General features: G+C 37.8%; 1 protein-coding gene across 1 annotated transcript in view; it reads left to right on the top strand.

Moving 5' to 3' along the window:
• The first annotated feature begins 236 nt into the window (after positions 1–236).
• The window catches only part of LOC582410 (zinc transporter ZIP12), a 35,173-nt gene continuing 7,853 nt past the window's right edge, over positions 237–27,556 (top strand). The window contains exons 1-7 of the mRNA XM_030972330.1: positions 237–1,073; positions 11,732–12,067; positions 18,318–18,525; positions 20,594–21,069; positions 24,033–24,210; positions 25,688–25,857; positions 27,254–27,496. Of these exons, the coding sequence (XP_030828190.1) occupies positions 789–1,073; positions 11,732–12,067; positions 18,318–18,525; positions 20,594–21,069; positions 24,033–24,210; positions 25,688–25,857; positions 27,254–27,496 (1,896 nt within the window). The 5' untranslated portion in view covers positions 237–788. The remainder of the gene's footprint in view (positions 1,074–11,731; positions 12,068–18,317; positions 18,526–20,593; positions 21,070–24,032; positions 24,211–25,687; positions 25,858–27,253; positions 27,497–27,556) is intronic.

Here is a 27,556-nt window from a genome sequence, read left to right as displayed (position 1 = left end):
ACTCAGCTCTCAGTTATCATAAGAAAAAGAGGATCATGGGGGACCAATGGTCACCGATTAGGCTTTGGTTGTTATATAGAGGGCGCAAGTAGCTACAAGTAGTGCAGTGGGCCTTTAAAAGTTGACCCTGTACATAATTTACATGTTTGTGTGCACACGGCACGAAGTGGCAAGAGAAGTTTGCCGTACACAGACTAGGAAGCTAGGCTCACATCTAATTCCACGTGGTTTGCTTCGTCTCTTACTGTATATGGGGTGGGAAATGACGCATTTTTGTTCGAAGGAACTTTTGCGAAGTCTGAAGAACACTGTGTGTGTGTTTATAGCCAGACGACCAAACCGTTGTGACAGTCTAGTTTGTAGGATCAGCTAACATGGGATGTTGACAGCCGTCCTTTCCTGCAGTGAAATGAACCGCCATTCTTTGTTGGAGGGACTGTCTTCATAATCACATTCTGTTATGAATTAGTAGAAAGAATCGACTTTCTGTTTTGCACTGTATACCGTACTCACATTATACAATTTGTTCTGCAACAAAGTTCTTCCAGTATTTTGGATCATTCACGCTGTCACGAAAAAAGTATTTGATATGTTCAAGCATATTTAATGAGACGATATATATTTTAGCCTATATATGAAAAAAATTACAGGAGGAAACTATCTTGACAAGAATTGGATTTAAATTGGCTTCACTAAAATATATGGTGGGTGACATTTATTCTGATACCTTTAAAGCGGAGTTAAGGTAACATCGACACTAGGAGTCATAGTGGTCTTTGGTTATAGCCATGGGTTTGTTAAGATCTACGACCACCGGTCTAATAAGACAATCGGGACTAAGCCTATGGATACTGTCCGTCTTGATGGTTGTCCTGTCAGCCGTACTACACACCTCTCAAGCTCAGATTCATGGACGCAATGGACCTTTTGATCGTGTGACCCGTCTCCTGCAGAGGCAGCAGGAGTCGAAGAGAGGTCCAAGCTTGAACTTAGAACAGACCCAGCTTATGATTGATACATTGTTACAGAGAGTTGATTGCTATAGTTCCACCAACCCTGAAGTATGTGATTGGGTAAGTACAATGAACATTTTATATAGCGTAATTAAACAACTTTCAGTTACAAACTCACGGCTTACTATGATCCTCTTCTAATTCCCACTTGTTTTTCACTGGCTTGTTCCCTTCATCATAGTGCGAATGGATTGTCTTCTTATTTTAAAGGGCAAGTCCACTCCAAAAATAACTTATTTTTAATAGAAGCAGGAAAATCAGACAAATCAAGCAAAAATAATTGAGCAATCGGATAACTAATATTAGAAAGTTATGAATTTGTAATGACATGAAAATCTCTGAAAATCACAAGACAAATTGGCAACTCACTCATTAGTCTGTGACGTCATTGCCTCACTATCCACTAATTATTTTCTTTATATTGATAATATAAATTTCCCACCCCCCCCCCCTAAGAATCTTATTCCCTCACACCAGCATCCAAGTTATAATGATAGTAATATGTTTTTGTGTGGATGCACTCATATAGAATAATTTTTTTCTGTCAAATCCTGAAAAATTTGAATTTCGATCAACTATTAATATAAAAATTAAAGATTATGAATAGGCCTATACAATATTTATAAAAAATATCTTTCTTCAAAGTTCATAATTTTTTGTGAAATCATATAGATGACTATACATATAGATGCTAGATGACACGCAAAGACCCAATCTAAGGAAATTTAACATTACTTTGTCAAAGAACATTGTATTTGCATATTCAAATGCCATATCATTTATTGATCAGTATCAGTACGAGCAAACAACGTCATATGCCAACTAAAGTACCCCAATCAAGGGCTAATGAATGAATGTTTAGGACAAATCATTCATTTTCTTTGTTAAAAGATGATCAAAATACTTGGCAAACTTGCTCCGACATTTCTATGCTTTTTGTTGTATATACTTGAAAATAAATCTTTTACATTTTGTACATGGCGATCAGCATATACTGAAGAATGCTTTGCTTGCACATGATAACTACAGAAATAAAATACATATGTCAGACTTTGGCAGTAGTCCTAGCCATTGAGCCTTTATTTGTGGGGAGGTTATGAGGATTTGCATCGTGGAAACTTTCCAAAATTTGTTGAATTACTGACTAGTATAATGTGTCGTTTATCCAACCTGCCTTGAAAGTTTAAAACGACCTTGCATATCTTTGCATTACAATAGCAAGAAACAAGTGCATACAAAGGGAAACATATGTAACATTAAACAACGCATTGAATCTAATAAACATTGTTGCATTTTTGCATACAATAGTAAGAAACAAGTGCAGTCAAAGAGGCTCTCAGTGATTTGAGTAAGAGCCAAGTTTAGTTTCAGTGCCAACTAACTTGAAATAGACACAGGGTTTACCGTATTAATACGTGCATGTACATGGAGTTGCCAGCAGATTGAATATATTCAACTCTTATGAGTTTGTTCGTTTTCCTTTTATAGATTTTTAATGTCGATAGTTATCAATGTGATTGACTATAAAAACATGTGAAGCCGCCTCAACGATAAAGGGCTTACTAAAAAGAGATTTAGAATTTGTGCCATGCGAATCTTTTTTGTCAAAATATGGAATATACGTGGAACCGAATTTTTCCTATACAACGGCGAAAAAAAAAAAAAATCTTCAGAGTGTTGACAATGGTAAGGAAGGTCCTTCACCACCGGGGGTTCAGGGGTTCGCGCGACTCCCCCCCCCTGATTTAACAAAAGTTGTGCTCCATACCCCCCCCCCCCCCCGTTGAGCAAAAAACATTAGTGTTCACTAATGATATATAGTAAATGTGCTTGTATTTTTTTGCAAATAAGACTGTACAAAATTATGTATATATTCTTTTCCATGTTCAGCCAATCATGTAAGATTATACGCTGTATCTATCGAATAAAAAACCTATCTCATGCATTCTTTGTAAATATGAGGTAAAAATCGTGCAAACTTTGCATCTTTCTCATTATCACGGTTATCACTACTTTGTCAAATGATTGCCATTCTCAAGACATTTGTACTGTGTTTACTCCGTTTGTATTCTACTTCTCTTAAATAAAGAATTGTATAAAACGATACATATAGGCCTATATGGAGAAAAAAACCATATATGGAAACAAACTACATTAAAACGCTTCCTCCTGCTGGGAAGCGTACCGAAGCTAAGAGAGATTGCGTGATGTTTATGGAATCGATACGCCTTACTTAAGTTTTATATGGAATCTCTTCATGATCAAAATATTTTGATAGCACGTTCGACAGTGGGGCCTAAATGTATGTTTTATCCCTACCTGATTATTCATTTCCTAAGAATACGGAATATCCACGAATTACCTTCTAATTTATGATCACTACCTGCTCAGCAAATTGAACTTCCTTTGACCTACACCAAATCATCCCCCTCCTCTCCCCTGTCCCCACCCTTCACTACCTTTTTAGAAGGGGCCGAGGAAAGCCCATGACTTAAAGTAATTATTGCGATTCATCATTCAATATATTAGTTATAGATCTAGTACCGTACTTGAAAATTTGTTTGAAGCACCGTACCACGTTTCTGATCGGATGTTTAATAAACTTTTGAACCTCTCAATCACACACCCCACGACAATTTTAATGTTATTGCATTTTATTAACTTGTGCTTTGTCTTGATCAAGAAGCATTTTTTAGCAGATAAGAAGGAATTATTATTATGGCGCTTCTGCCTCGGAAGAGGAAATTGAAAAACGTATATCCTCCGGACAATCGTTAGCATTCGTTAACAGTTCATTTGTAGATGAAACTTTGTAACGTTCATTTATAGTAGATAAGAAAGCATCATAATTATGGTACTTCGAGGAGACTCAGCAATTTCAAAACATATCCGTTCCAATGACCCCGGACTGGCCACGCCATAGGTCTATACAGAGTACATTATGTCAGTCGCGTACGCAGGATTTTGTCAAGGGGGGGGGGGGGGGGTTAACATTTTTTAATCAGGCCGAAAATTTCGCAACTACTCAGCCAGCCGCTGAATAAGCAGGGGGGGGGGGTAAGAGGACACTTTTTTTTTTTGGTCTCTTAATTTGAAAATTTGACTTTTTTTTTTGGGGGGGGGGGTAAGGTCAACTTTTTTAGGTCAGCCATAGGTAATTTTTCAAAAAAATACCAAAGGGGGGTTCAACCCCCAACCCCCAACCCCCCTGCGTACGCGCCTGCATTATGTCTACAATCTTACGAAAAGGATTTAAGAATACTTCTTATATACCTCGGCTAAAGAATTCCTACAGAACCTTAGGTTAATACACCGGAAGCCAACTCATCAAGGGGTCCATTACATATCAAGGCAACAGAGAATTAATCAAATCTGATTTTGTGATAGTGTGTAATGTAGGACTTCCTTCTCTTAAAGTGAACAATGGAGGCAATAACTTGTGGGAACATTTTCAGATTATATTGCAATCAAAATGGTTGCTGTGGCTTTGGCCTGATAATGATTTTGGTATTTATATGGTTATACCTTCTATGTACACATAGAATGTAATAAAGGTTTGTTCAAACGTGTATTCGCATTGAGAGCATGGCCGAAATTAATTTAGATATTTAATTTTTTTTTCTTTCGTAAAATATTCCTCTTTTTTATATTAAATTTCCTCTTATCTATATGTTACAGTATACTTATATAATATAAAAAAGAAAAGAATAAAGCAATTTTCGTATGTGTGCGTATCTTTTTTTTCATTTCAATTTATTTTCCAGCAGTTATATCATAAAACTGTTTCTGTTTATTAAACGTAGACTGGCAAGTAGATCACACAGAAGTTGCATTTCTAAATCATCATTATAACGAAAGGGCCTTAAAGATCTCACTGTGACCTCGAAAACGATTAAACGACATAATCTCAACTCGAAGAACTGTGGAAGTCAAGGTCCCGCTAACTCTGGTTACGCGTGCAAGCTGTCACGCTGAGATAAGTGTCAAATAACTTGAAGAAACTACAGTACATCACTTCTTAAGCACGCAACACCTAATGTTAAAAGATCCACAGCTCAAAGATTCGTCAAGTCAACCCATGAATATACAGTGTCAATATAGTCAGACAGCCACAAATTATGAGATTACTGAGATATTCTCAAGAACAGATTTGCAATTCTACCCCTCTTACCCTACCCATACCCCTCTTTCCCTATGGATGTAAAAGAAAAAGCGATGCTGTAGCAAGTGTGGAGGAGATTTGTCGCGGAAAGTGGCTAAAAATATCACCTAGGTCTCTATAAAAGTTTTAGTTGGGGGTAAAAGAGAGGCCCCTTGCCAGCGTTTCCGTACTAGGGGTCCGGCATGAGTAGTCCATATGGTGTAAGGTTGTATAGTTAGAGTGTAGGCAATCCGATAATAAGTTGCTCTGTGTATGCTGTACACAGCGTGTATTAGACATAGCAGTTACTGGAGAGGGATGTCGTCAATTGCTACAGTACATAAGTGACAACAATAAAATAGATTACAGAATATGAATACTAGTGGTTAATAATGACTTTGCCGGTATAAGGTGTATCGGTATATTCATTACTATGAACTTAAAAAAACAAGGACACCTCTACCGTTAAGATGAGGAGAGATTCCCAGAATTGTCTTAATAATTCGGAATTATTTCTATGACCCATCCAAGAAATAATAATAACTGATTGTTTTATTATATAGTTCAGAACCTCAAGCACCATCTTCAGATATGTATTAGCAACCTGGAAGATACAGTCATTTCAAAGTAATCATTCCTTGGATGGACGTGTTAGAATTTTCAAATGAGAAAACTTAAAATCAGTCAACTCTTGATGGAGGTCGCAACTTTTGATATAACCTTTTCAAGTCTAATTAAATTAAAGGCAAATTACGTTACTTCCTCGAAATAAGTAGGTCCTGTAAAAAATAAATTCTTACAACATTTATGCTGGGGTTAAGGAGGAACGTTTTTTTTTTTCTGGTAAAAATAAACCTTAAAATATTGAAAACTGCAATGCCTTAAGTAAAAAAGGAAATGTCGCAGGGAATCAGATAAAACTCTCACTTTCAAGTAATTGCTAGATCTAAATATCGAACGTGAATGCATTATGTCGATTACAGAAGCGTGAAGAAAGTCAGCAGTATGGAGTTGCTCATATGGCGGAAACCGTCAGTCAACTCGTTTGAAATATTTTTGAAAACAGCTGCTTTAAAAACGAGGTCAATTATATTTAGGAGGGCCACATCTTTGTTCCCTACACAATGTCATTACAACATTCAAATGTGTGAAACATTGTAGTTGAACTTGACATAATACATTTAATCATGTGAAGAATAACTATCCATCAAAAAGCAGCCATGATTGTTAAAAGGTCACCGTATACTGTTCTTATTGAAAATTTTGAGAGAAGACCTCGATAACTAAGTAATGGGAGTGTTTTCAAAACAATACATTTCCCCCTTCCATCCACCCCCCCCCTCCAAAAGCTATTCAGTCTTTTGATTATTGGAGAACAAATCTTATCACAATTAAAAGATGGGGCGAGAAATCAAGGCTGAAATATAAGAGTAGACAGTACGAATATCATATCTCACCAATATCGGCGGGAGGAACATTAGAGAAGGGATTAAATACACAAACACAAGCTAAAATTACATGCAAATGTTATCCAACACGTAGCTTCAATGTATAACTGAAATTAAGACATTGGAAATCAAGGACCAAAATAGAAACAGTATCGAAAAATATCGTTAATTTACTGTTTTTAGCTAGTATTTTACTTAATCACTTTTTTTATATTCATTTATCCTTAGGTCTCGGGACCAAGGCCGAGTTATTAATATTGCGAGGCTGGGAGATTGTGTCTCTTAAGCACTGCTGAAAAGATAAAGTTTGAACGAATGAACTGGGAAATAACGATTTTGGAACATTGAAACATTCAGGTTCTGTATCAAAATATCTTCAATATGCCGTAATAAAATTGGGTTTCTTCTAGTGTCCAAGGTAATTTTGAATTTTTTGAAATTCACGGAATTCACTGAATTACAATGACATTATTACTAAACATAGTAGTTTATTGAAAGTTGCTCTGTGTAGGTATTTACAGTTTCTTCTATTACATAATATTTATCTGTACATTAATACGTTTATTCCTGGTTGTTTTCCTAATCACAATAACTCCTCATGAAATTATCACGTTCCAAACAGAATGTCCATCCATCATTATTTTGTTCGGAAGTTATCGATCATCGGCTAATTTTAACGAGCTAAAAGCGCGCGTCGGGCCGTGTAAGGTCCTCTTATTCACGATTCTGTACGGCTACGTATCGCCTATGCCATGATGAGAGCTTAAGACCGAAGGGGTTAAGAACAACCACCAAAGCTCGCGTGGAAAGATTTAGCTAACGGTGATTAACGTCATTGCTCATCATCATGAGTGAAAGCAAAGTTTTTTTTCGTAGTTTTGGCGGAGAAATGGGATTATTTGTAATTAGTGGTTTGTATGAGTTACTCTCTTTGTCAGGCCAATCGGACTGCATGTAGACAATCAGGGTGAAATAAAATTGACCTTGATCATTAAAATGATCACTTCCCTTTATCAGTAGAGTTACATTAGAATGCCATTGTCTATCAACATGACTGCGATGTCTAACCAAGTAAACAAAATTATGAGTATACTTCAGAATTATTAGATGCTGCTTGTAAGTGTCGGCTTGCATGGTGATGTAAGCGCTATAGTTCTCCGTAGAACTATAAGCTAAGAAAGATAACAAACAGTCCTTTTCAGGACTACACCCCCCCCCCCCCAAGAAAGATTACCGAGTCAGAGTCCTTTTCAGGACTCCTCAACCCTCTCCCTCTCTCACTCACTCAGCCTACTGTATATTCAGAATTATTGTAACACCATTTAAAGTGATAAAGTTACTATATATCATATAATATTTGAAAAGATAATAGTCACATATGCATTCAAGATGCGCTCATGAATATTAAATATTGCACTATTGACATGCACTCTGTGAATGAGGTCTCCTAACCTCCATGCGCTTTGTGCTGAGTACATTCAGAGCACTGGTATATCCATTCAAAATATAGCATTTTCCCATGGATATAGAGGGATTTTGCAGATTATCCACTCATCCAAAGCACAGCAGAGCAATGGTTAGAATTCAGACCTTGACCAGTTAATCTTAATCCGGTATATGATCCATCAGAGCAGACCACTAGACCACAGCATATTGTTAGATATAATTATAATAGAATACTGGTTGTGAAAAAATAATAATGATGTGAGATTAACCTTTGACCAAATACCGCGGATCTCTTTATCCCCCAAATATTGATTTGCCAAGTCGTACATTTCGATGAAAGCTTATTATATAGGCTATGCATGTACATAAGTTTAAGAAAATCAGCTAAATTTTATTATATTGTTATCATTATTATTATTATTGTTATCATTATTATTATCATTATTGTTATTATTGTCATTATTATTATTATTATTATTATTTTTATTACTATTATCATCATTATAATTATTGTCATCATTATCATCATCATCATCATTATCATTTTCATCATCGTCATCATCATCATCACCACCATTTAAACAATGCGTATTAAAAACCAAAAGGAAAACGGGTAATGTTAATGGATGTACAATTAGTATCACGGGTGAATACAAACGTACTCTCGAATTTGGCGAACAAGAATTCAAGTAAAAGCCACCAAACTGCAGGTTAGTCTTCATTGTAGTTGCAAGCCTGCCCTGGATGTTTGGCATTTAATATACAGGGCCTTCTGGTGAACTTTTATCACTTTCTCTTATCAAGTCACTGGATTCTAAATATAATCTCGCCGCTAAGGGTAGTCTGAAATTTCGCTGGGATTATATATACATGGACAAAATAAAACGGGATATTCGTCATGGCCCCCAAGACAATGACTGTACGAGAAGCATGCTTAAACAGGTTCTTATCATGTATAAAGGCCTACGATTATCTTTAAAGACAATCGCAAAACCATGAATTGTAATATACAGTTACCCCCTTTTAGGCAGCTCCAAGTACCTGTTTTAATGTCTGGCTGGAGACATTATGAGAGCTTTTCACACCTTCCGAATTTACTTATTTCTTTGGCACTATTCACGGGTTATTTTTAACAGAAACGCTGCAAAAATGTATGATTAAGGCATGTACTGTGATGTTCGTAGCACAGAAGTCATGTTTATGATAGAAGGAAATGCCACTCCTTACTTTTTTAAATGCTCTCACACTTGATTTCAAAGACATCTTTTACAACCACGTTTAGAAACATTGCTCAGTAGTTGTTTTTAAAAAGATTTTAAATCATCAGGTAATTAAAAAGCCTTTACAACCATTTCTGTTTCCCCATCTCGGCAGGGGAATGATATTACCGTTACGAAATTTACCTTGTTTCTAGAGAATCAAGCCGAGAGAGAAAAACATGGTGACTGTAATCCACTTATTTTTATAGTTTGAAGATGATTATGTTTTCAATTAATTAATTAATGTATAAACATTTTGAACGTTGAATACCTGTGTAGTAACTTACTTTCAAACGATTAACATGAATCAAAGTTTATCAGATCTTATTATATTCCACCTTTTCCTCTTTTATCTTTTGGGGAAATATGCTGTTTAAAGTAGTTATTTTTGAGGGTTTAAACAAATCTCAAGCATTATTATGACATCAATTTACAGCGGAAATAAAAATTGTTTTTGATAGGGAATGAGAAAATAGAACCTCACATCCAACGTTGGTTTAGATAAGGTCAGAAAAGGTCAAACGACGCCATAATGCTAGGTAGGTTTATGTTTTAAAAGGTATGTAAGAGGTGCATAACGAAAGCCGCGTATAAATTTACGGTGGGTGTGCGTATGTGTGCGTGCGGAGAAGGAAGGGCTCTTGTCTAGAGCGCTTTTCATCCTCTCATGCACGCAGCAAACGCTAAGGTATATAACAATTATTTTCCTTCCATAATAGATGACAAACCTCCTCGTTCCAAGAGTTTTGTTATCCCTGAATATATATCGGAATGAGTCAGACACGGCCCCCGTCGACAATAAGCGACTTTACTGTATTAACAGCATTACATAAAGATATCAGGCTCGTGTTTTAGCCTCATAAAGATTATTAGGAGAGAAACAATGTTCCCAGATTTCAATGACATCATTGTAACGATACACCATTAGTCTGTCTATAGAGATACGCACAGAGGGATCAACTTGTATGCTCGCAGTTATTATACAAATCCTGCTGTACGTGAAGCCTCCTGACTGAAAATCTTCACGACTGAATAAGACTTGATAGAGCCTGTAGGGAATCGCAATAAACAATTCAACTCATATTAGTAATCCATTTTAGTTTGTTTTGTATCAGAGACTGTGACGCTTGGCTGCTGTGACGAATTCATCCCAAATGAACGTTTATGACGATTTTCAAGTCAGCAACATTCCACTAGAGAAATCCCAAGTTCGATCCTTTCTTGTCCTAAATCTCGGAGATTAGATGAATACCGCACATTATGCGTTGAGCAACAATAAGAGTATTCGTCATCTCAGAGCTCTGAACATACCAATAATGTAAGAAAAAACAAGCCAGGTGAAGTTCGCACAAACGATTCTCTTTTATTTGTTAAGCGTTCTATGTTTGTTAAAGGTGCTATGTCCCATTTGCAGGCCAAAAAAATGAAAAGGTTCAATTCCAACGGCATTTGAAAGATAATACTAATTTAGAACTTCCCTAAAAAACGTAGGGCTTGATAATGTCTTCAAGTGGGAAAATAATGCTCATGTACCCTTAACAGCTCATTTTCTGTATGTTATTACCAAAGAAGAAAAAAGCCAGTCAGTCACTCAATAGTGTCTGACAGTGAAGTCTAGCAGGTAAACAGGTTTCCTTGCATAATTTGAATATTAGGACACTGCTAACGTTTAAATTTCACAGATAGGACATACATGACATATTCATAATTCCTGCACAGTTCTACAGCATTTGATGTTGGCTGCAAAAGGGACATAGTACCTTTAACATCAAAAAGCTAGTTGACGACAAATATGCAAGTAGGTTTTCGACTTTTCCTTTATGTAAAGGATTCGATGACATTTCTTTCTTCTCGATATACCTCAAGACTAATCTTGACTTTTAAAAAAATGTACGAAAGAAAATGCTATGAACTAAAAGATATGTGTAAAAGTAATACGTAGGTCTGCATGTATGTAGTTCATGTACATTAGAATATTTCACCGCAATCGGTAACTTCAGAATGTCTAAAGCCTTCATTCGTCCGGGGCTTCAGACAAACAAATCCAAAGTTAGGCCAGCTTAGTGAACTGAATTTTATCTAATGCACTCAAATTTATTCGGATAATGTTTGGTACATGTTTAGTAAAAACTTCGTATTTAAAACTTGAACCACAAACTTTTTTCACTTAGTCGCCCTGGGTGAAATTGGCTTACAACCTTTTCAAATGATGAAAACATAGATTTGTGTGTACAAAACATGGTTGAACTGGCTTTCATTATTCACCACACAGATTTTTGTTCATCAGACAAATTTATTGTCTTTAAAGTGATTTGATGCATCATCGTATCAGCCGTAATTATATACTATAATATGTGTTATAACTCTGTTAAGTCATCACTCCTTACCGTTTTCTACTTTCCTTTTCCCCTGCATTATCTGTAGTGCATACCTGCAGAAACCCTCTTCCGAATAGTGGGAATAGATGCCAGGGATGGTTACCTTAGCGAAGAAACGTTTGGTCCAGCTAGTCTGGTCATTCTCTACTACATCCACGCTCCAGAGGCCACATGTACCCTAGGTCCTTCTACCACTGGCACCAATGATTCCTTCTCCTACAGAGACTACCTTCTGGCACTGAGTGGTCTCGACTCCTCGGGCTCCGTCCCTAAGCTTGGCTCCAGTTTCGCATTTGGAAAAGGTGCTCTGTTCTCAGAGAATAAATTGGAGTTGCTTCTGCAGAGCATCAATAAGACATACATACCAACGTCTTCTTTTCAGGTGAGTTGTATTTCCTTCTTTATATTATTTTATAGTTTCCCTTTTATAAAGCTCTAAATACCCCCACCCCATCCCTCCCTATCTCCTTATCGCCTTATTTTCAATGTGATTTTCTCCCGGATTTTCTATGTATTATCGAGGTGGGGAGGAGGGGGGGGGGTGGGTGGGGTGGCACCGGTCTTCATGGACAATGAAAAGCGAATTTACAAGGCTACTGATTATGGGGGGAAGTGAGAGGTGGTCCAGACGTCTTTTCTTCTCGTCTGATTCCCCTTCTTCTTTACCCTTGCTCTTTCTCTCTTTTTTCTTCTCTTTATTTTGTTTCTTCACCCGACTAGATAAACTCAGGGTCTGCCCACTGTCCCTTCGCCACTGGATCCAAATCTGAAAAAACTCACAAATGGATGATGATATCATAATCAGGCCTACTCTCTTGTCGATGACCCTCGCGTTGTTGGAGTCCGTAAATTCTGGCGAGCGAAGCGAGCCAGAATTTACGGACTCCAACAACGTGAGGGCCATTGACAAGAGGCCAGTGGCGTACGCAGGATTTTTTCAAGGGGGGGGGGGGTTTAACATTTTGAAATCGGGCCAAAAATTTCGCAACGATTTAGCCAGCCGCTGAATAAGCGGGGGGGGGGGGGGCTAATAGGACATACATATTTGGTTTTGGTCCCAAAAATTTCGCAATATACATATTTTTGGGGTCCCAAAAATTTCGCAACGACTCAGCCAGCCGCTGAATAAGCGGGAGGGGGGGGGGGGGGGGGGGGGGGGGGGGGTAAGAGGACATTTTAATTTTTTTTTTGTCCCGAATTTCGAATATTTGACCGATCGACATTCCGTTTCGTTGGGGGGGGGGGGGAGGGGGGTAAGGTCATCCTTTTTAGGTCGTCCATTTGTAAACCTCATTTTTAAACCTCAAAAGGGGGGTGTTTTAGAAAAAAACATACACACAAAAAAAAACTCAAGGGGGGGGGGGGTTTAACCCCAACCCCCACCCCCCCCCCCCCTGCGTACGCGCCTGCAAGAGGCTATATCAGGCCTATATATATTTAATGCTTTAAATGCCTACACATGAGATAAAATGAAGCTTTAGAGGACAAGAATTGTGATGATCGAGTCGATGTAACCGAAGTCTGACTCAGTTCGTCGGCTTTTAAACGCCGTCCAGGCGACATTTTCTTTTGGCAAGATATCAATCTACATTGTCAAACTGTACCCCATAGAAGAATGGAGAGCTGGAAGAATGCCGAATCTATTGTGATATCATTTACCATTTGTCAATGTGCCGGAGATGTAGTTAAAGAAATATACTTGTAGTCTCAAGACTCCCAACAGAGTTTAGACGTTGCTGATAGCATCATAAATATTTCTTTAGATAGTTCAGTGCAAACGATACACAATATAAGCCCAGCGTTTAAGTCGTATCATAACTTTCATTTTTTTCATCCAATATTAACACTATTATCATTACCGTAGTTATTGTTAATGTCTTCAGCATTATCATTTTCATCATTATCATGATTTATAAATTGTAATTATCATTAATATGACAACTGCTACTACAGCTCCTGTAACATTGTCTTATACAGATATATATCTTTTGAAATATAGATACAAATACAGTACTGTCTTCTTTCGCCTTTGGTGATATTTGCTGTGTTTAAAAATATATATGATGTCGACAAAGGTGCTTGTTAGTCATACGAGGTATTTCTGAATTCTAAAAATGGCCATCACTCTATGCCACCCTCCTTCATTTTTAGAGAGAAATTTTTCGGAAATTGTCTGAATGGACGAGTTAAAATCAATTGTCTCATAATTCAACTTCAAGAACCCATTCACACTCGATGCAGTGTCTTTTATCAGTTTAAATGGAGTTCTTCGGATATTTTCTGAATGATTGAGTTAACATCAATTGCCTCATCATTTAAGTATAAGAACCCATTCACATCGCATAGAGTGTCTTGGCTCAGTTCAGATGAAGAAATTAAGACAAGCTCTTCGTATAATGTCTGAATGAGTAATTTAAAATCAATTGCCTCAACATTTAACTACACGAACCCATTCACACTGGATAGAGTATTTTGGCTCAGTTTAAATGGAGAAGAAAGACAAATTCTTTGGATATTGTCTGAACGGAAGTCGAGTTAAAATCAAGTGCCTCATCATTTAACGACACGAACCCATTTATATCGGAGAGTGTCTTGGCTCAGTTTAGATGGAGAAATTAAGACAAGCTCTTCGTACAATGTATGAATAAGCTAGTTAAAATCAATTGCCTCAACATTTAACTACACGAACTCATTCAAATCGGATGGAGTGTTTGGCTCAGTTTAGAAGGAGGCAAAACTTGGGGGCGAGTAACGAGTTGAGTGGAATGACTTTTCAAACTTCCGGATTCTCAGTATAAAAATAACTCGATAGGAAACCCGAGCGTCCTCCCGTGTTAAAACGACAGGTGATCATGAGAAAGAGATTGTCAGTTTAGCAACATAGAGTGCAACATCAGTGGGGTATTTTTATGGAAAAGGGGATGGGGTTATGAACAGCAACAACAACAACAACGACAACAGCAACAGCAACAATAACACATCGATATTTGACTTGTTATATGATTTCAATCAACAAGACTTTGGTACAACTTTCATTCCGAATAATAGGGGAATCCAGTAAGTCTCCTTGTATTCGGTATAATATTTTTTTTTTGGGGGGGTCACTTTGTTGAACATTATGAAAATATGCAATAACTTCGCACCGAAAGTCTAGCTCTTATACTGCCTGATAGAATAAAATAATTTCATGTATATAAAGTTATACTCTAACAAACCGTTATATGAAGAGAGCTTTTCTCTTGTCTACCTTTACATTTGAAATCATGTAAAGATATTTATTATGTGCCATAGCATTGCAAACACTTCTAGAAATCCCATAGAGGCGAACTACTTTCGAAAAATCAACCCAATACCATTTCAATAGTCTTATGCGTCACCTATTGAAATGTCATGTCATGTCAAAGACGTAATCTGAACATGATTTCTATGGGACATTACAATAGGGCACTGAAATTGCCCTTGAGAGCAAATTTTTCGGAAATTGTTGCGATATGTTGGAAGATCTTTTCCGGAAAAAGTGATTGTCAACCTAGAAAGCTTACAATATAGAAAGCACAAAGAAAGAAAACCTCGAGGAGCAGGAAGTCTGCTGCAAGAGCACTTAGAAGTTTTAGAATAGATCGTTTCGAAATGAAATTAGAAATGTTAAGGTATAACAGGAAGTCGATCACTTCGGAATAGTTATGAATCTTAAAGAGGCCCGACTGTATATGTAGAGATTATTCTTCCATAAATAGCTAGTAATTTAGAATTACCGTATTGAATTTCGTGCTCTAAATTGACCGGATTCGGAAGATATCGATGCATTGTGTTGTTGACTGTTTCCGCGGAACGATAGATCCACGTTTTGTTTTTCGTATTTTCGTAATTTTGTATTTTGTTTGTATTTTTCTTTTTGGGAGGGGGGGGGGTATTCTGTTATATTTCTTTGACAGTTCAAGGGTTTACTCTCAAAATAATAATCTTTTGTTAAATAATGGATCGAAAATAAACAAATAACTATGTGGACAAATAAATTTACGTCGACCTTCTGTCCCCCCCCCAAAAAAAAGAAACAAACAAACAAACAAACAAACAAATTAACGTGATGAGGAATACGTAATGTACGTGAACAAAATCCTTTGGCGAAATAGTCAGGGAAATGTAAACAATTGTATGTACACTCTTCTGCATTACGCTTAACCCACGATTGAGAAGAAACAAATGTACAAACTTGAACAAAGGAAAATTAAATGCATTTTATAAATAGCAAATCTGAGCTACTCTGTCGTCTGCTCATCGAACGTTTTACTTTACCACTGTCCTCACACTCGACAAATACGTAACATGCACAAATGCACAAACTTGAAGAAGAAGAAAAGAGACCAAAATTCATTCCGAACTTAATCTATTGTAGGTTATTTCAGTTGTAATTTCATATTACAAAAGACACGAAAGCGGTGCAATACGAATACTGTACCGTAGTCAGCTGTAGTTGATGTACTAGGAACTCCGGTCAAATGGCCATAGGCGGGACAATTATATGACAAATCTGATCTGAGCTAATCTGTCGTCCGCTCATCGAATGACCTACTTCATGACTGTCCTTGCCCTTAGGAAATGGGGGAAGGTGGAAACTAAGTTATTAGAATTTGACGAATTCATATTTAAGATTGAGATCAAGGGCAATGTATAGTGACTGTCCCCCACAGGAATGGAAGTTTATTCAACGAACTTTGACCTATAAAATGTACTACAATTTTGATCTCTTGTTTTGACTAGGAAACAAGGTCCATAGGGACGTTGTATGGGAAGCATAACTAAGGAATAGTCCTGATTAGTCCATGATTTGTTGGTAGGATATGCTGTTTAAAAAAAAAAAAATCAATATGGGTTTGCGAACACACGGAGAAGACGAAGAAGTTCATGGTAAGTAATATACCGAAATGTGTTATATTTGGAAACGTCCAAACTACATGTCCCTTACGTTAATACTGGAGCCGTCTAAGAATTTTCGTTATCTCGCAATTTTCCTCTAGAGCTTGGATCAAGCCAAGGAGCTTAGACATAGACCAAGTATTATGCACCATGATATACTTTCGATGTCAAATTATGTTCATAATATCATAATACTTGGTGACGTATGGGGCAAATGACTCTTGGCTTTATCGATCGACACTTCATGTTCTTTAAAACATCATAGTAATTATCAATCCACAATATACCACCAACAAATTTATTTCAAAAAGTTGAATTGTACCTTTAAGCCATGTTTGTGGCGGAACCTGGGTCAGGTTTACCTGAGTCATATTTCGAGTGGGGTTTCCTGATTCATTTAACACTGCCCATATTGATTAGCGGTACCTCATAAATTACCACCTACTGGACCCACTTAATGAGATTAAAGATGTGTACGGATGATAATATATAATGTCGCCAGCATGTAGCATTGTGTCATGAAGCAGTGTTTCCTCATGACGTCATCTACTTTTAATCACTTTAATTCTGTCGTTTGAAAACAATTGCTTTAATCTTACGTAGACAACAATCCGTTCGTTTGGATTAAATTTTTAAAAAAGTATTAATCAGAACAAGGATTAAGATTGATAATCCCTGTTATGATTATTCATTAATTATGCACTCAGTTTGATCCAATGTCGCCAATCTGCCAATCTTTTATAATCTTGTATGTATTACATTAAACCAAACACGACAGGTTTTTCCCGAAATGGCAATTTGCCAAACTCTACGTCACAGTATACTATCGAAAGTGATTCATGGTGCCACTAGAACTCTGTCTACTGCAAGTCATATTTATTATGGTATATAAATATGTGCCTACCTGGCAAACTACACTCTGTTTCAAGACAAATTAGCATAAATTAAATCCAGTGTCTTGATCCATTCCTTAAAAGTACATTTACAAAATTAAGAGAAACACGATTACAAAAAAACTCTAGAGTAATTTTGATACCTACATGTTATGTCCGATAAAAATTATATTTGGATTACGTAATAATACGCCATTGTCATGTTCGCACATTTTAAAATGTGTTGCGGAAGGCTTTTGAAATTTATTTAGGTAAATTTTTGTCTCGGAAGTAGTTGCTGATATTTATTTATTTATCGCCTTCAGATAATTCTTGTATACTCGCTCTCGGAGTTACTGTGCAGAATGCTATTATGTAGAAAATAAATACTCATTGAAAAGTTAACCTATATCACTCTAAAATTCCCCAAGAATATTTTTTTTCAATCAGAATTTGAGCCTATCATTGATTATTACGATTTGTTTTCAAAGTCTCAAATTAAATGAAACGATTTTATTTCGTATGAGTAGAAAAAAGAGGAATCCCATGTCAGCCCCGTACATGAAGCTGCGAATTAGTTTACATTGGAAAAATGTAAATCGCGACAGAAATAAATCTGTCATTAGTTATTTTTAAATTACGCTGATTATTGTTACATTTTTGTTGTTATCACAGAATGAGTTAGAAATGAGCAGAAACAAATATTGATTTTAAAATGTTAGCAACCAATTCCACCCTTACCTCCCAGCTGTGTCAAAATCCATCATAATTCAGTTTTTTTTCAAATACCGACAGATTTATTTTCTATTTGAACATATTCTTACTATCCATGAACCTCTCCAGTGTTTTGAAGCCCATACGCTGATCGAAGCTGCCAACATTCTAGATGATCGGGACATCACCCAAGCCGGTCTGGAGATCCTTGCCGCTCACCTGATCAGTTCTCTGCTCCATGGACACTGTATTGGGGAAGGGCTGCTTGTCCCTCCTTCATACTTTGCAGATTTTATATTCGACGAGTTTGGTAGAAACCATATCATACGCGAGGCAGGTAAGGTCGTCCATATTTGTTATTTTACATTTGTTAAAAACATATTCTTGATACTAACTGTGTTGGTTATCTGTAGAATACTCACGATTCCAAACGCGCGGATTTGTTTTTCTCTCCGTAAAGAGATTTACTTTCTTCCAAAGTGGAGCATTAAGTAAATACGTGGATCCCCTCTTAAAGGTCATGCAAAGTTTTGGAATGGGGTCATGAATTTGGTTCACATGAACACAGTGGAAGCATATCCGATCCTACAATATTCAGCTGTTGAAATTGAGTCTAAAGTTCTGAAATTGTAAATAATAAACTCTTTATGCTGTATAGCTCCCTCTCAAGGTCAAAATATAAATTAAGCCATAAAACAATGTTTCTCGACTAAAATCGATCGATTGGCTATTTTCGTTTGGAAATTATATATCACAACTACATATTCTGAGATTTTCATGGTCGCAGCTTCTATTTTATGGCCGTAAGCGCCATTTGAAATTTATCAAAATTTACCGGGAGCACCGCTAAATTTTGGTTATTCAATTTTTAGGGTCCAAATTTTATGGTGCTTTTAATACATCCACAGGGGCATCCAAACATATCAAAATTGTAAAGAATCACTATCCAGCCAATTTTCAAAATTTCCCAAAACTTTGTATTACCTTTAGGAGATTTATTTACTTCCAAAATGGTGCAATAAATAAATAAGATTTGACCAAAAAACTTAGTTTTAAAGAGCGTTTGCTTTTACTTTGGAACATTCGTCAATTTTCTCTATTTCTTTTTAACGAAATTTTACAAGAAAGGGTAAAACTATAAACCCAACTTCACACCCTCAGTGCTGCTATCGGAATATGGTCCAAATTTGAACTTAAACTTATACATTTATAATTTTAGTATATCTTATAAACACATTTTGATTTATCAAATTAAACCCAGGAAGTACCATGTGTGCATGTGATTGTTGTTTAGCAGAGGTACATATCCCCCTCCCTCTCCCTCTCTCTCCCTCTCTCTCTCTCTCTCGCTCTCCCTCGCTCTCTCTTCAATCTCTCACTCCCTCTTCCCTCCCTCCATCTCACTGTCTCTCTCTCCCCTCCTCTCTCCCTCTCTCTCTCTCTCTCTCCCTCTCTCTCTCCCTCTGTTTCTCATTCTTTCCCTCCATCCTCTCTCTCTCATTCCCCTCTCTCTCTTTCTTTCTCTCTATCTTTCTCTCTCTCTCTCTCTCTCTCTCCCCCTCTCTCTCTCATCACGCTTCTGGTCAGTATGTCTCTGGAGAGAAGGGGTTGTCTGGACCTCGCCTATTTCCAAACAACTGATTACAAAGCCTCCTTTGAAAAATGGGAGTGTATTTCAAACAGTCATTGTATTCTCACTTGTGCTTCCGTCCCTTGTAGGTTATGATCAGTCATCGTTTCACCGCCATTTTAACTAGACTTAACTTCTGTACAATCTACACATTTTCGACATAAAATGTTTCCTAGCATACCACGATATTACTGTTTCGTGGAAAACCAGACCATATTAATACCTGATTAATGAATTCATGATTTCTTGATCCCATACATTTAATCATGAATCATGTTGCATTTAAAAAAATGTCACCCAGCCAAGTTTAACCGTTAATAGTTTAATCGTTAAAGATGTAAGCTTCTAAATCACAGTCGACTGATGACAAGTATTCAACTTCGATGTAGATAGAAATGTGTCGTTGTTTAGTGGCTACGTCTTCGGCATGTGGATCACATGGTTCGCGGTTTGAGTAGCGGGGCGGCACTAAAGTTCTTTGGCAACATATTAATCTGCATTTGCCACTCTCTACCCATGTGTTAAATGGGTACAAATAGGGAGGAATTCTTAAATGATGTGAACGCCGAAAACTGTAGCCTAGCAGGGCTGGAGTCACATTGGAGCACCATGAGCATCTTACGTTGTGGATATGTGCGCTATAACAATATCTATTACTATTATTATTTTTATTACTATCATTATTATCATTGTATTTTGAAGAGGGTCATCGAAAGTCACCATTTGTTTCAAACTATTCGATAACTATCTACTTCCATTACTGACCCTATCGCAGGACTTCAGCGTCTTCTTAGCGATCTCGATCTCGGCAACGTTCATACCGACCATCCATCAGATGGTGGAGGGGTCCATGATCATGACCACGGCAGTCCTACAGTCGACCAGGGATTCGCTGCAGGCCGCGGACAAGGAACAGCTACAGGTCGCGGACAAGGAACAGGCCAAGACCACGGGCATGATCACGCCGGGCATGACCACGGAATGGTTCCTGGCGGACGCCAACCGAGAAATAAAACGACGTCGGCACCACCGACACAAAATCCCTTTATCGGCGGGCATGGCACGCACGGTCAACACGACCAACACGGACATGGTCATGCTGGACATGGTCATGCTGGACATGCACATCGTTTAGGGTATCTGATGGGTCAACCGACCATTCCTGATTACAACCCCCGTATCCGAAGGAGAGCATCACATCATGACACACACTCAATCGAGCACCATGCAGAAAACGACACCTTTCAGCAGGTACGCCCTATTTGTCATATTTGTATAACAATAGCATTCTTGTTTTATTGTGAGTGAACGATATCATTGCATGATACGATAAAATATTGATTTTTCTACAAATCTTACTTTCAACAGTAATAGCTTAACAAAAAAACAAGTGAATTTCTGTTCTTCACGTAGACCTCAGTTTACATTCTAAACATGGGTTTTCAGAGATTATGCAGCATTTAATGGCCGCGCGAGAGCTTTAAAGTTTTTTCATTAAACTCATTTAGTATTCGCTGTCTTTGTAGACATAAAGAATTAAAATGTGAAAATATTTTCATTTGAAAAGTTATAGTCATTGCAGGGGTGCTTATCTTACCATAATCTGCCAGGTACGTATAGACTTTATGTCTGATAGTAAAAAGATGCTCAAAACTTGTCAAAAGGCACAGTCTTATCAACGACATCACAGACATGAGGAGAAAACTTGGAATTTCAACGTATTGCCGCGTTATCTACTTTTCTGTCAGCGTACATTTTTTGATAAGGTCGACGATTGACTACTAACAATAACTTCTCTTTTGCAGGTCAAGTTATAACCCCCACCTATCCAACCCTTTAAACCATCATGGATGCCCCTTGGTTTATTAAAGAGGACGGATGTTCGTTTCATGTTTCCGTTCGTTCGGTTTAAGTAGAGTAGACAGCTGAGATGCATGAGTCACTCGATCCTTAGGTCTCCTTCCTCCTCAAGATCATGATAATGACCGCGCACCAGTGTGCCTGCTTTGTAAGATCTTCTAGTAAGTAGGTGAACAGTTGATAGGATCGTTCAGCTCAGAAATAATCTCTCTGCGAGATACGTAGAATTCCAAACACCGTGAACATGCCAGGCGTGCGAGAAGGAGGAGAAGAAAGAAGAAGAAAAAAAAAAGGGGGGGGGGTGTTTAGGGGGAAAAGGTGATAAGTGATAGATAAGCGCTTTATTCAAAAGTTATAAGTCGATTCATCAGATATTTGATTTTGGTTTTTGCCTAATAATTGAGATTTATCATGTAATAGCTATTTGGTTTAGTGTTGTTCTTCGAAAGAATTTGTTCAGAAATGTTAAAATACCATTGTAAAATATGACATTTTCATACTTTGAGATATTTTATGAGATATGGGATTTTGAAAAAGCCTTTTCTACCTTTCTCTTCGTTGCCCTTCTCGTTCTCCATCTGTAAGCCCATCAAGGGAAAGACCCCAATTTGAACCATTTTGTCTTGCGTTATTAAGCGATGAATGGTGTGCTATTTTGGGAGGGTGTCATGAAGAGGTTTGTTCCTGTCCACTCATGAGGTCACCTGACCTAGCATGTGACTCACGGCTCGGAGTTTAAGAGGCTCGGAGGGTTGGAGTTGCCTACACCCATACGCGTTAGTCTGCACGACGCGCCATGTTTTTGGATATGATACTTCTCGTAATAATTTCAGATTCAGTTTGCGTTGTTGTCCTTCATTCCAACAATTTAGATTTTAAAGAATGAAATTCAGGCTCAATTCAAAATAAAATTTGCTGTTTTACTACTTTTTCAGTTGTGTAGCTCTTAAAGTTTGGACTATAGGATGGCGCACTATAATGTTACTTTTCTCTTCCCCATTAACTATGTCAATACCTCATTTGCGTTTTCTTTTCTCCCTTTTCTCTTACTATTCCCTTCTTCCTTACCTTTTGTTTTTGTTTGGTTCATTTATCTAATTCTTCTTCTGCTCCTCCTTCTCCTTTGTCTTCTTCTGTTTCTTCTCCTTCTTCCTTTTTTGCATCCCATATTTTGCTTGTGCGACTGCCGATAGTCTTTCAGCGTTAAGAGGTTTTTCTGTCCTTCTTTTGATACTTAAACTACGTTCATGAATCTACATGAAATGAAAAATTATCAGTATTCATGAATAAACTGCTCATTTATAGGATCACAATTCATTAAGTATAATTTGAGATAAGATGTTTTATCCACAGCGCCTGAACGGTTCCGACTTGTCGTATCCATGAATGCCGTGGATTGAGTTAAATCAACAAATCAAACCGGCTGTCATTTTTTGTAGCGACTTCTGTATTGTCTCAGAGCAAATCTCGAAGGATACAGTAATCCCAGATTTTATCTATCATAATCTTCGGGCCTCAACTTTATTTGTAATTCAGTTGAATAAACAATTATTGATGCAGCATTAGTATGCTTAAGATGTCGAGGGTAAGAGACTATTCTCAATGCAGTTTTAAACAAACAATCGATGCAGCATTACACATTATGACAAGGGTGAAAGACAGAGATGAATGGCGAAAGAGGAGGGAAGGACAGCCAAGGAGACAATTTGAATTAATCAATCTTCTACAATATTCTGGTTATGCATTTTATATCTTGATCTACAAATATTCATTCCATTTATCAAAGTGAAATGTAGAAATTCATAGAAACTTGACTTGCATGGAAGTAGGCAAATGGGAGAAAAATATTTATCGTTTTAATAAGTAATATCAGGCAAATTATGAGAAAAGTAGGATAGTTAAGAAGTTGGAATCATCTCACATTGTCATTCATTTGCCATTTCTTGAGCTATGGTGGAGCTGACGTGCTTTTTAATTTTGTTTACAACGATTTCGATTTATCATCAAAATTTAAAAGGAGCTCTTTTGAAACATATTCTACACATCAATCATGATATGCTATCGATATCAGACGCAATGACCGCGTTGCCACAGGGAAAAACTTTATATCATGAGCAATATGTTTCGTCGAATTATATGTTTCTACACGAGCTAAATTTATAAAAAAGTAAACTCTCCTTCATGTCGGCGATAAACAGTACAAACATTTAGGTAACGCTGTAAAATATGCTACCCTCACCCCTAACTGCCCCATATGGAAGCAATATTTCATACACGTGTCTCCCCTCTCATAGAAGCGATACACTTATCATACACTTATCATACAATAATTATCATTCATATCTCCTATTCAGTGCTATTCTGGTGATCAACTCTTGGATATATTCGGAATCAACGAGGCCTTGGGGATCTCAGAGAGACAGTTCAACGAACTCTGTCCGGCCATCTTACATCAGATCATCACAGATGCCTGTAACCCTGACAGACATGCTGATGATGTACGTCCCAACAGGCCCTTGTCTACTGCGGAAGGTGAAGTTCAACTCTTGGAGGGGAGGAGGAGAAGGAGGAGGGTGGGGGGGGGGGGGGTTGGGGGGTCGGGGGGGGGGAGGTGGGGTGTAGTTTGTAGGTGAAAATGCTTTCCTTCGTATATGGACTACGACATTGTGCCTGCAGACGGGGGGGGGGGGGCAATTCAATTTGGGAGGCTGTTAATAACTCCATGAAATCCCTTTCTATATTCGATTATGAATTGTTGTACTTTAACTATTGCTATTCGAACCCATTTAAATTAGCTAATATAAATATGACATATTTCTGGTGTATGCGGAGATGCACGACAGGCACATGCCCCAACAAGATTGACGAAGAGAGATATATATATATATATATATATACACCGAGATTTGGAGTGGGGCAATTAGGCATCGTGTACAAAGGAAATGCTACCCCTCCCACACACTCCCGTCGCTCTGTTGCCTTGTTCCCTTACATTACATACATCTAATATGTTCCTGTGCTTCCCGAGACCCCAGGCGCGGATCCAGGATTTCTTAGGGGAGGGGGCCCAACTTTTTTTTTTTTTTGCTCCCGAAAATTTGAAAATCGCGCAGGCCGAAAAGTCGCTCAGTGGGGGGGGGGGGGGGGGGGGGGGGGGGGGGGGGGGGGGGGGTAGTGAGCTTATTTTTTTTTTGATCCTCAAAAAAATTTCAATTTGCACCCCCCCCCCCTTGAGCGCCAGGGGGGGGGGCTCAACCCCCAAAAAAGGTAAAAATCACGTGATTTTACATGATTTTTTTCTCAAGGGGGGGGGGGGCCCGGGCCCCCGGGCCCCCCCCCCTGGATCCGCCACTGCGAGACCCCATTACCCCCTCGCTGGAAAGACACGGGATACGCCCCTATTTCAATTGATTATTAAATGTGACGAGGTATGGCCAATCCTAAACTCTGTTTACGCAAGAGAGTGTAGATGAGCAAGCAAACGTTGAATTCCCAGAGAGACGTTCGTACCCAACCCAAGGGAAGAGAGCGCTGCCGTCATTTTAAACAAAATTGTTACCTCATAGTGAAAGGAAAAGGTTAACTGAAGTCAATTTCAACGTCATAACCCATCCCCTGATATAGTTGAAGGGTAGAGTTAGATGTGGCACTTTCTCATAATACCACGTGACTGAACCCCACCCTACTACCGAACTCGGTGAATGGTCAGGAGTCGAATATATTGTTCACTTACCGCCTGTATTTGATTTACAATGTACAAATTTGTGAAGCTTTCATTTTCAAACTGGAAAATGCTAAGCAATGATAAAAACAAAAGATAAAAGAGATGGAAATAGTTGTGGCAATTCGTCGAATATTCCTATGCTTTTATGAATTTTAGAAAATCTGATAGTGGCTGCGCTCACTTACCTCCTCGTTTTTTCCTATCAATTGTTTAGTTTATTGTTATCAAACACTACCTGTCCTCGCGAACTTACCGTTTTTATCCCTTCTTGTTTTATTGTTGCAGTTTATGGTTATGGAACGCTCTCTGTGTTCATCATCACGGCTGTATCAATACTAGCTGTTCTTATTCTACCTTGTCTTAGTGACAAGGTGCAACAATACGTCATCCATGCCTTTGTGGCTCTCTCCATCAGTACTTTGTCAGGAGATGCAGTCATGCATCTTATTCCAGAGGTAAACTTGAAAAATAAGATAACTTCCACCGCACAACTCACGACTAACTAGGACTATGGCTATGGATTTGTAAAAGAATTACAGTAGGATTAGATATGGAATTTCATAAAGGTTTTATACCTTAGATGATTTGACTGAGCTCATGAGAAATATCACTATCGAAATTTATATTTCAAGCCCGGACCTCCAGTAGGAGCAAAGGTAAAGTCGGCTACCGGTCATGGCCCGTCAAGTAACTATCGAATGCTCTTTCAATTTTCTTTCAAAAATCTAGTCATAGTCCGGCCGTGAACTGTGCAGTGGCGTTTACTTTAGATACAGTACATATTTTAGAGAAGTTATGATTGGGTCTCTGTATCCAGTTAGTGAGCTCGTAAAGTGAAGATTCATTTCCCCCTCTCCCTTCCTCTTTTCGCGTTTTCTTTCTTCATTTCTTTGCCATTTCTCTCTTTCTGTAATTATCCTTCCTTCTTGCGTTCACTCAAAGTGTATTAGTCCGCATCCGTGAATGTTGGGTGGATGTTCATCATTCCACTTTTTCGTTTCCTCTCTATCAGCCAGCCGATCACCTACTTCTAAATGACCTGATGAGACATACAGTTAACAGCTAAAGTAATCATACCCTTACCAAGTTTTGTAGTTTTCTAAGGATGTGAAAAATAGATTTGTCTCGATATTTATATTTCTTGATAATATGACATATTAAAGCTACATCAAAAAGTATTTAACGAGGGCCCTAATTCAACCAGTCCATCTTTCATTCTGAGTTACGAAAAACACATAAAAGACATCAAATTTACAAGGGGAATGAATAATTTAGTGGTTAACTGTAATTTGAGTTATTGCACATTGTTTGGGAACTTAATATGGTGCATGCCATTCCCTTGTATGTATCCAACCTTCTACACTTACAACTTGAATGGCATTATAGCAACTATGGATGGTTATGGATGTAAAATTCAAATGAAATCGGACTTGAAGATTTTGTCAATGTTGATAACATCGTAACTATATTTTAACGATTTGTGTGTGTCAAGTAATGTATAACCCAAACTAGATTTTCGAATATAATATTTGTTGACAGACTATAATTATCAATTCAATAATTCTTCAATGATCTTTCATCTTTTTATTGACAATCTAACACGATTGTAAAGTACTTTTCAAAATATCCATTTAAATCGTTTACAAACATAGTTTCCTAAATCCAGACTTGCGTTTTACATTGATCATATAAGGGACTTTTAGATTTGCACATCGACATAGTATACGTGTGACGTGTACATCTAAAAGTCCCTAATATCGGAGAAATACAACGTATCCCTCCCCAGTATTCAAATAAGATTAAGTTCTTTTTGAGTTTCTTAATGTTGTTTCTCGTGTCAATGTTCACCAGGCCCTTGGTCTTCACAAACACGGTGGCGATAGCGATGACGGTCATGGACATCATAAACCAGATGGTAGCGACTCTCACAGCTTGACCTTTGTCGAGATCGACAGTATGGATGTTATGTTCAAGATGTTGACGGTTATTGGAGCTATTTATTTCTTCTTCCTCTTCGAGTCGATGATGAATGCCTTGTTTAGCAGAAAGACCAGCGAAGACGCGGAGACAAGAAGATGTTCGCGATTGGTAGAAGTTAGTATTGTAATGTATTTCGTATTGTATTGCATGTGTGTAACAACGAGAAGAAAAAGG

Source organism: Strongylocentrotus purpuratus, unplaced genomic scaffold, assembly GCF_000002235.5.
Source record: "Strongylocentrotus purpuratus isolate Spur 01 unplaced genomic scaffold, Spur_5.0 spur5_scaffold_6, whole genome shotgun sequence".
NCBI classification, from domain to species: Eukaryota; Metazoa; Echinodermata; class Echinoidea; order Camarodonta; family Strongylocentrotidae; genus Strongylocentrotus; species Strongylocentrotus purpuratus.
This window is presented reverse-complemented; position numbering and strand designations above follow the sequence as displayed.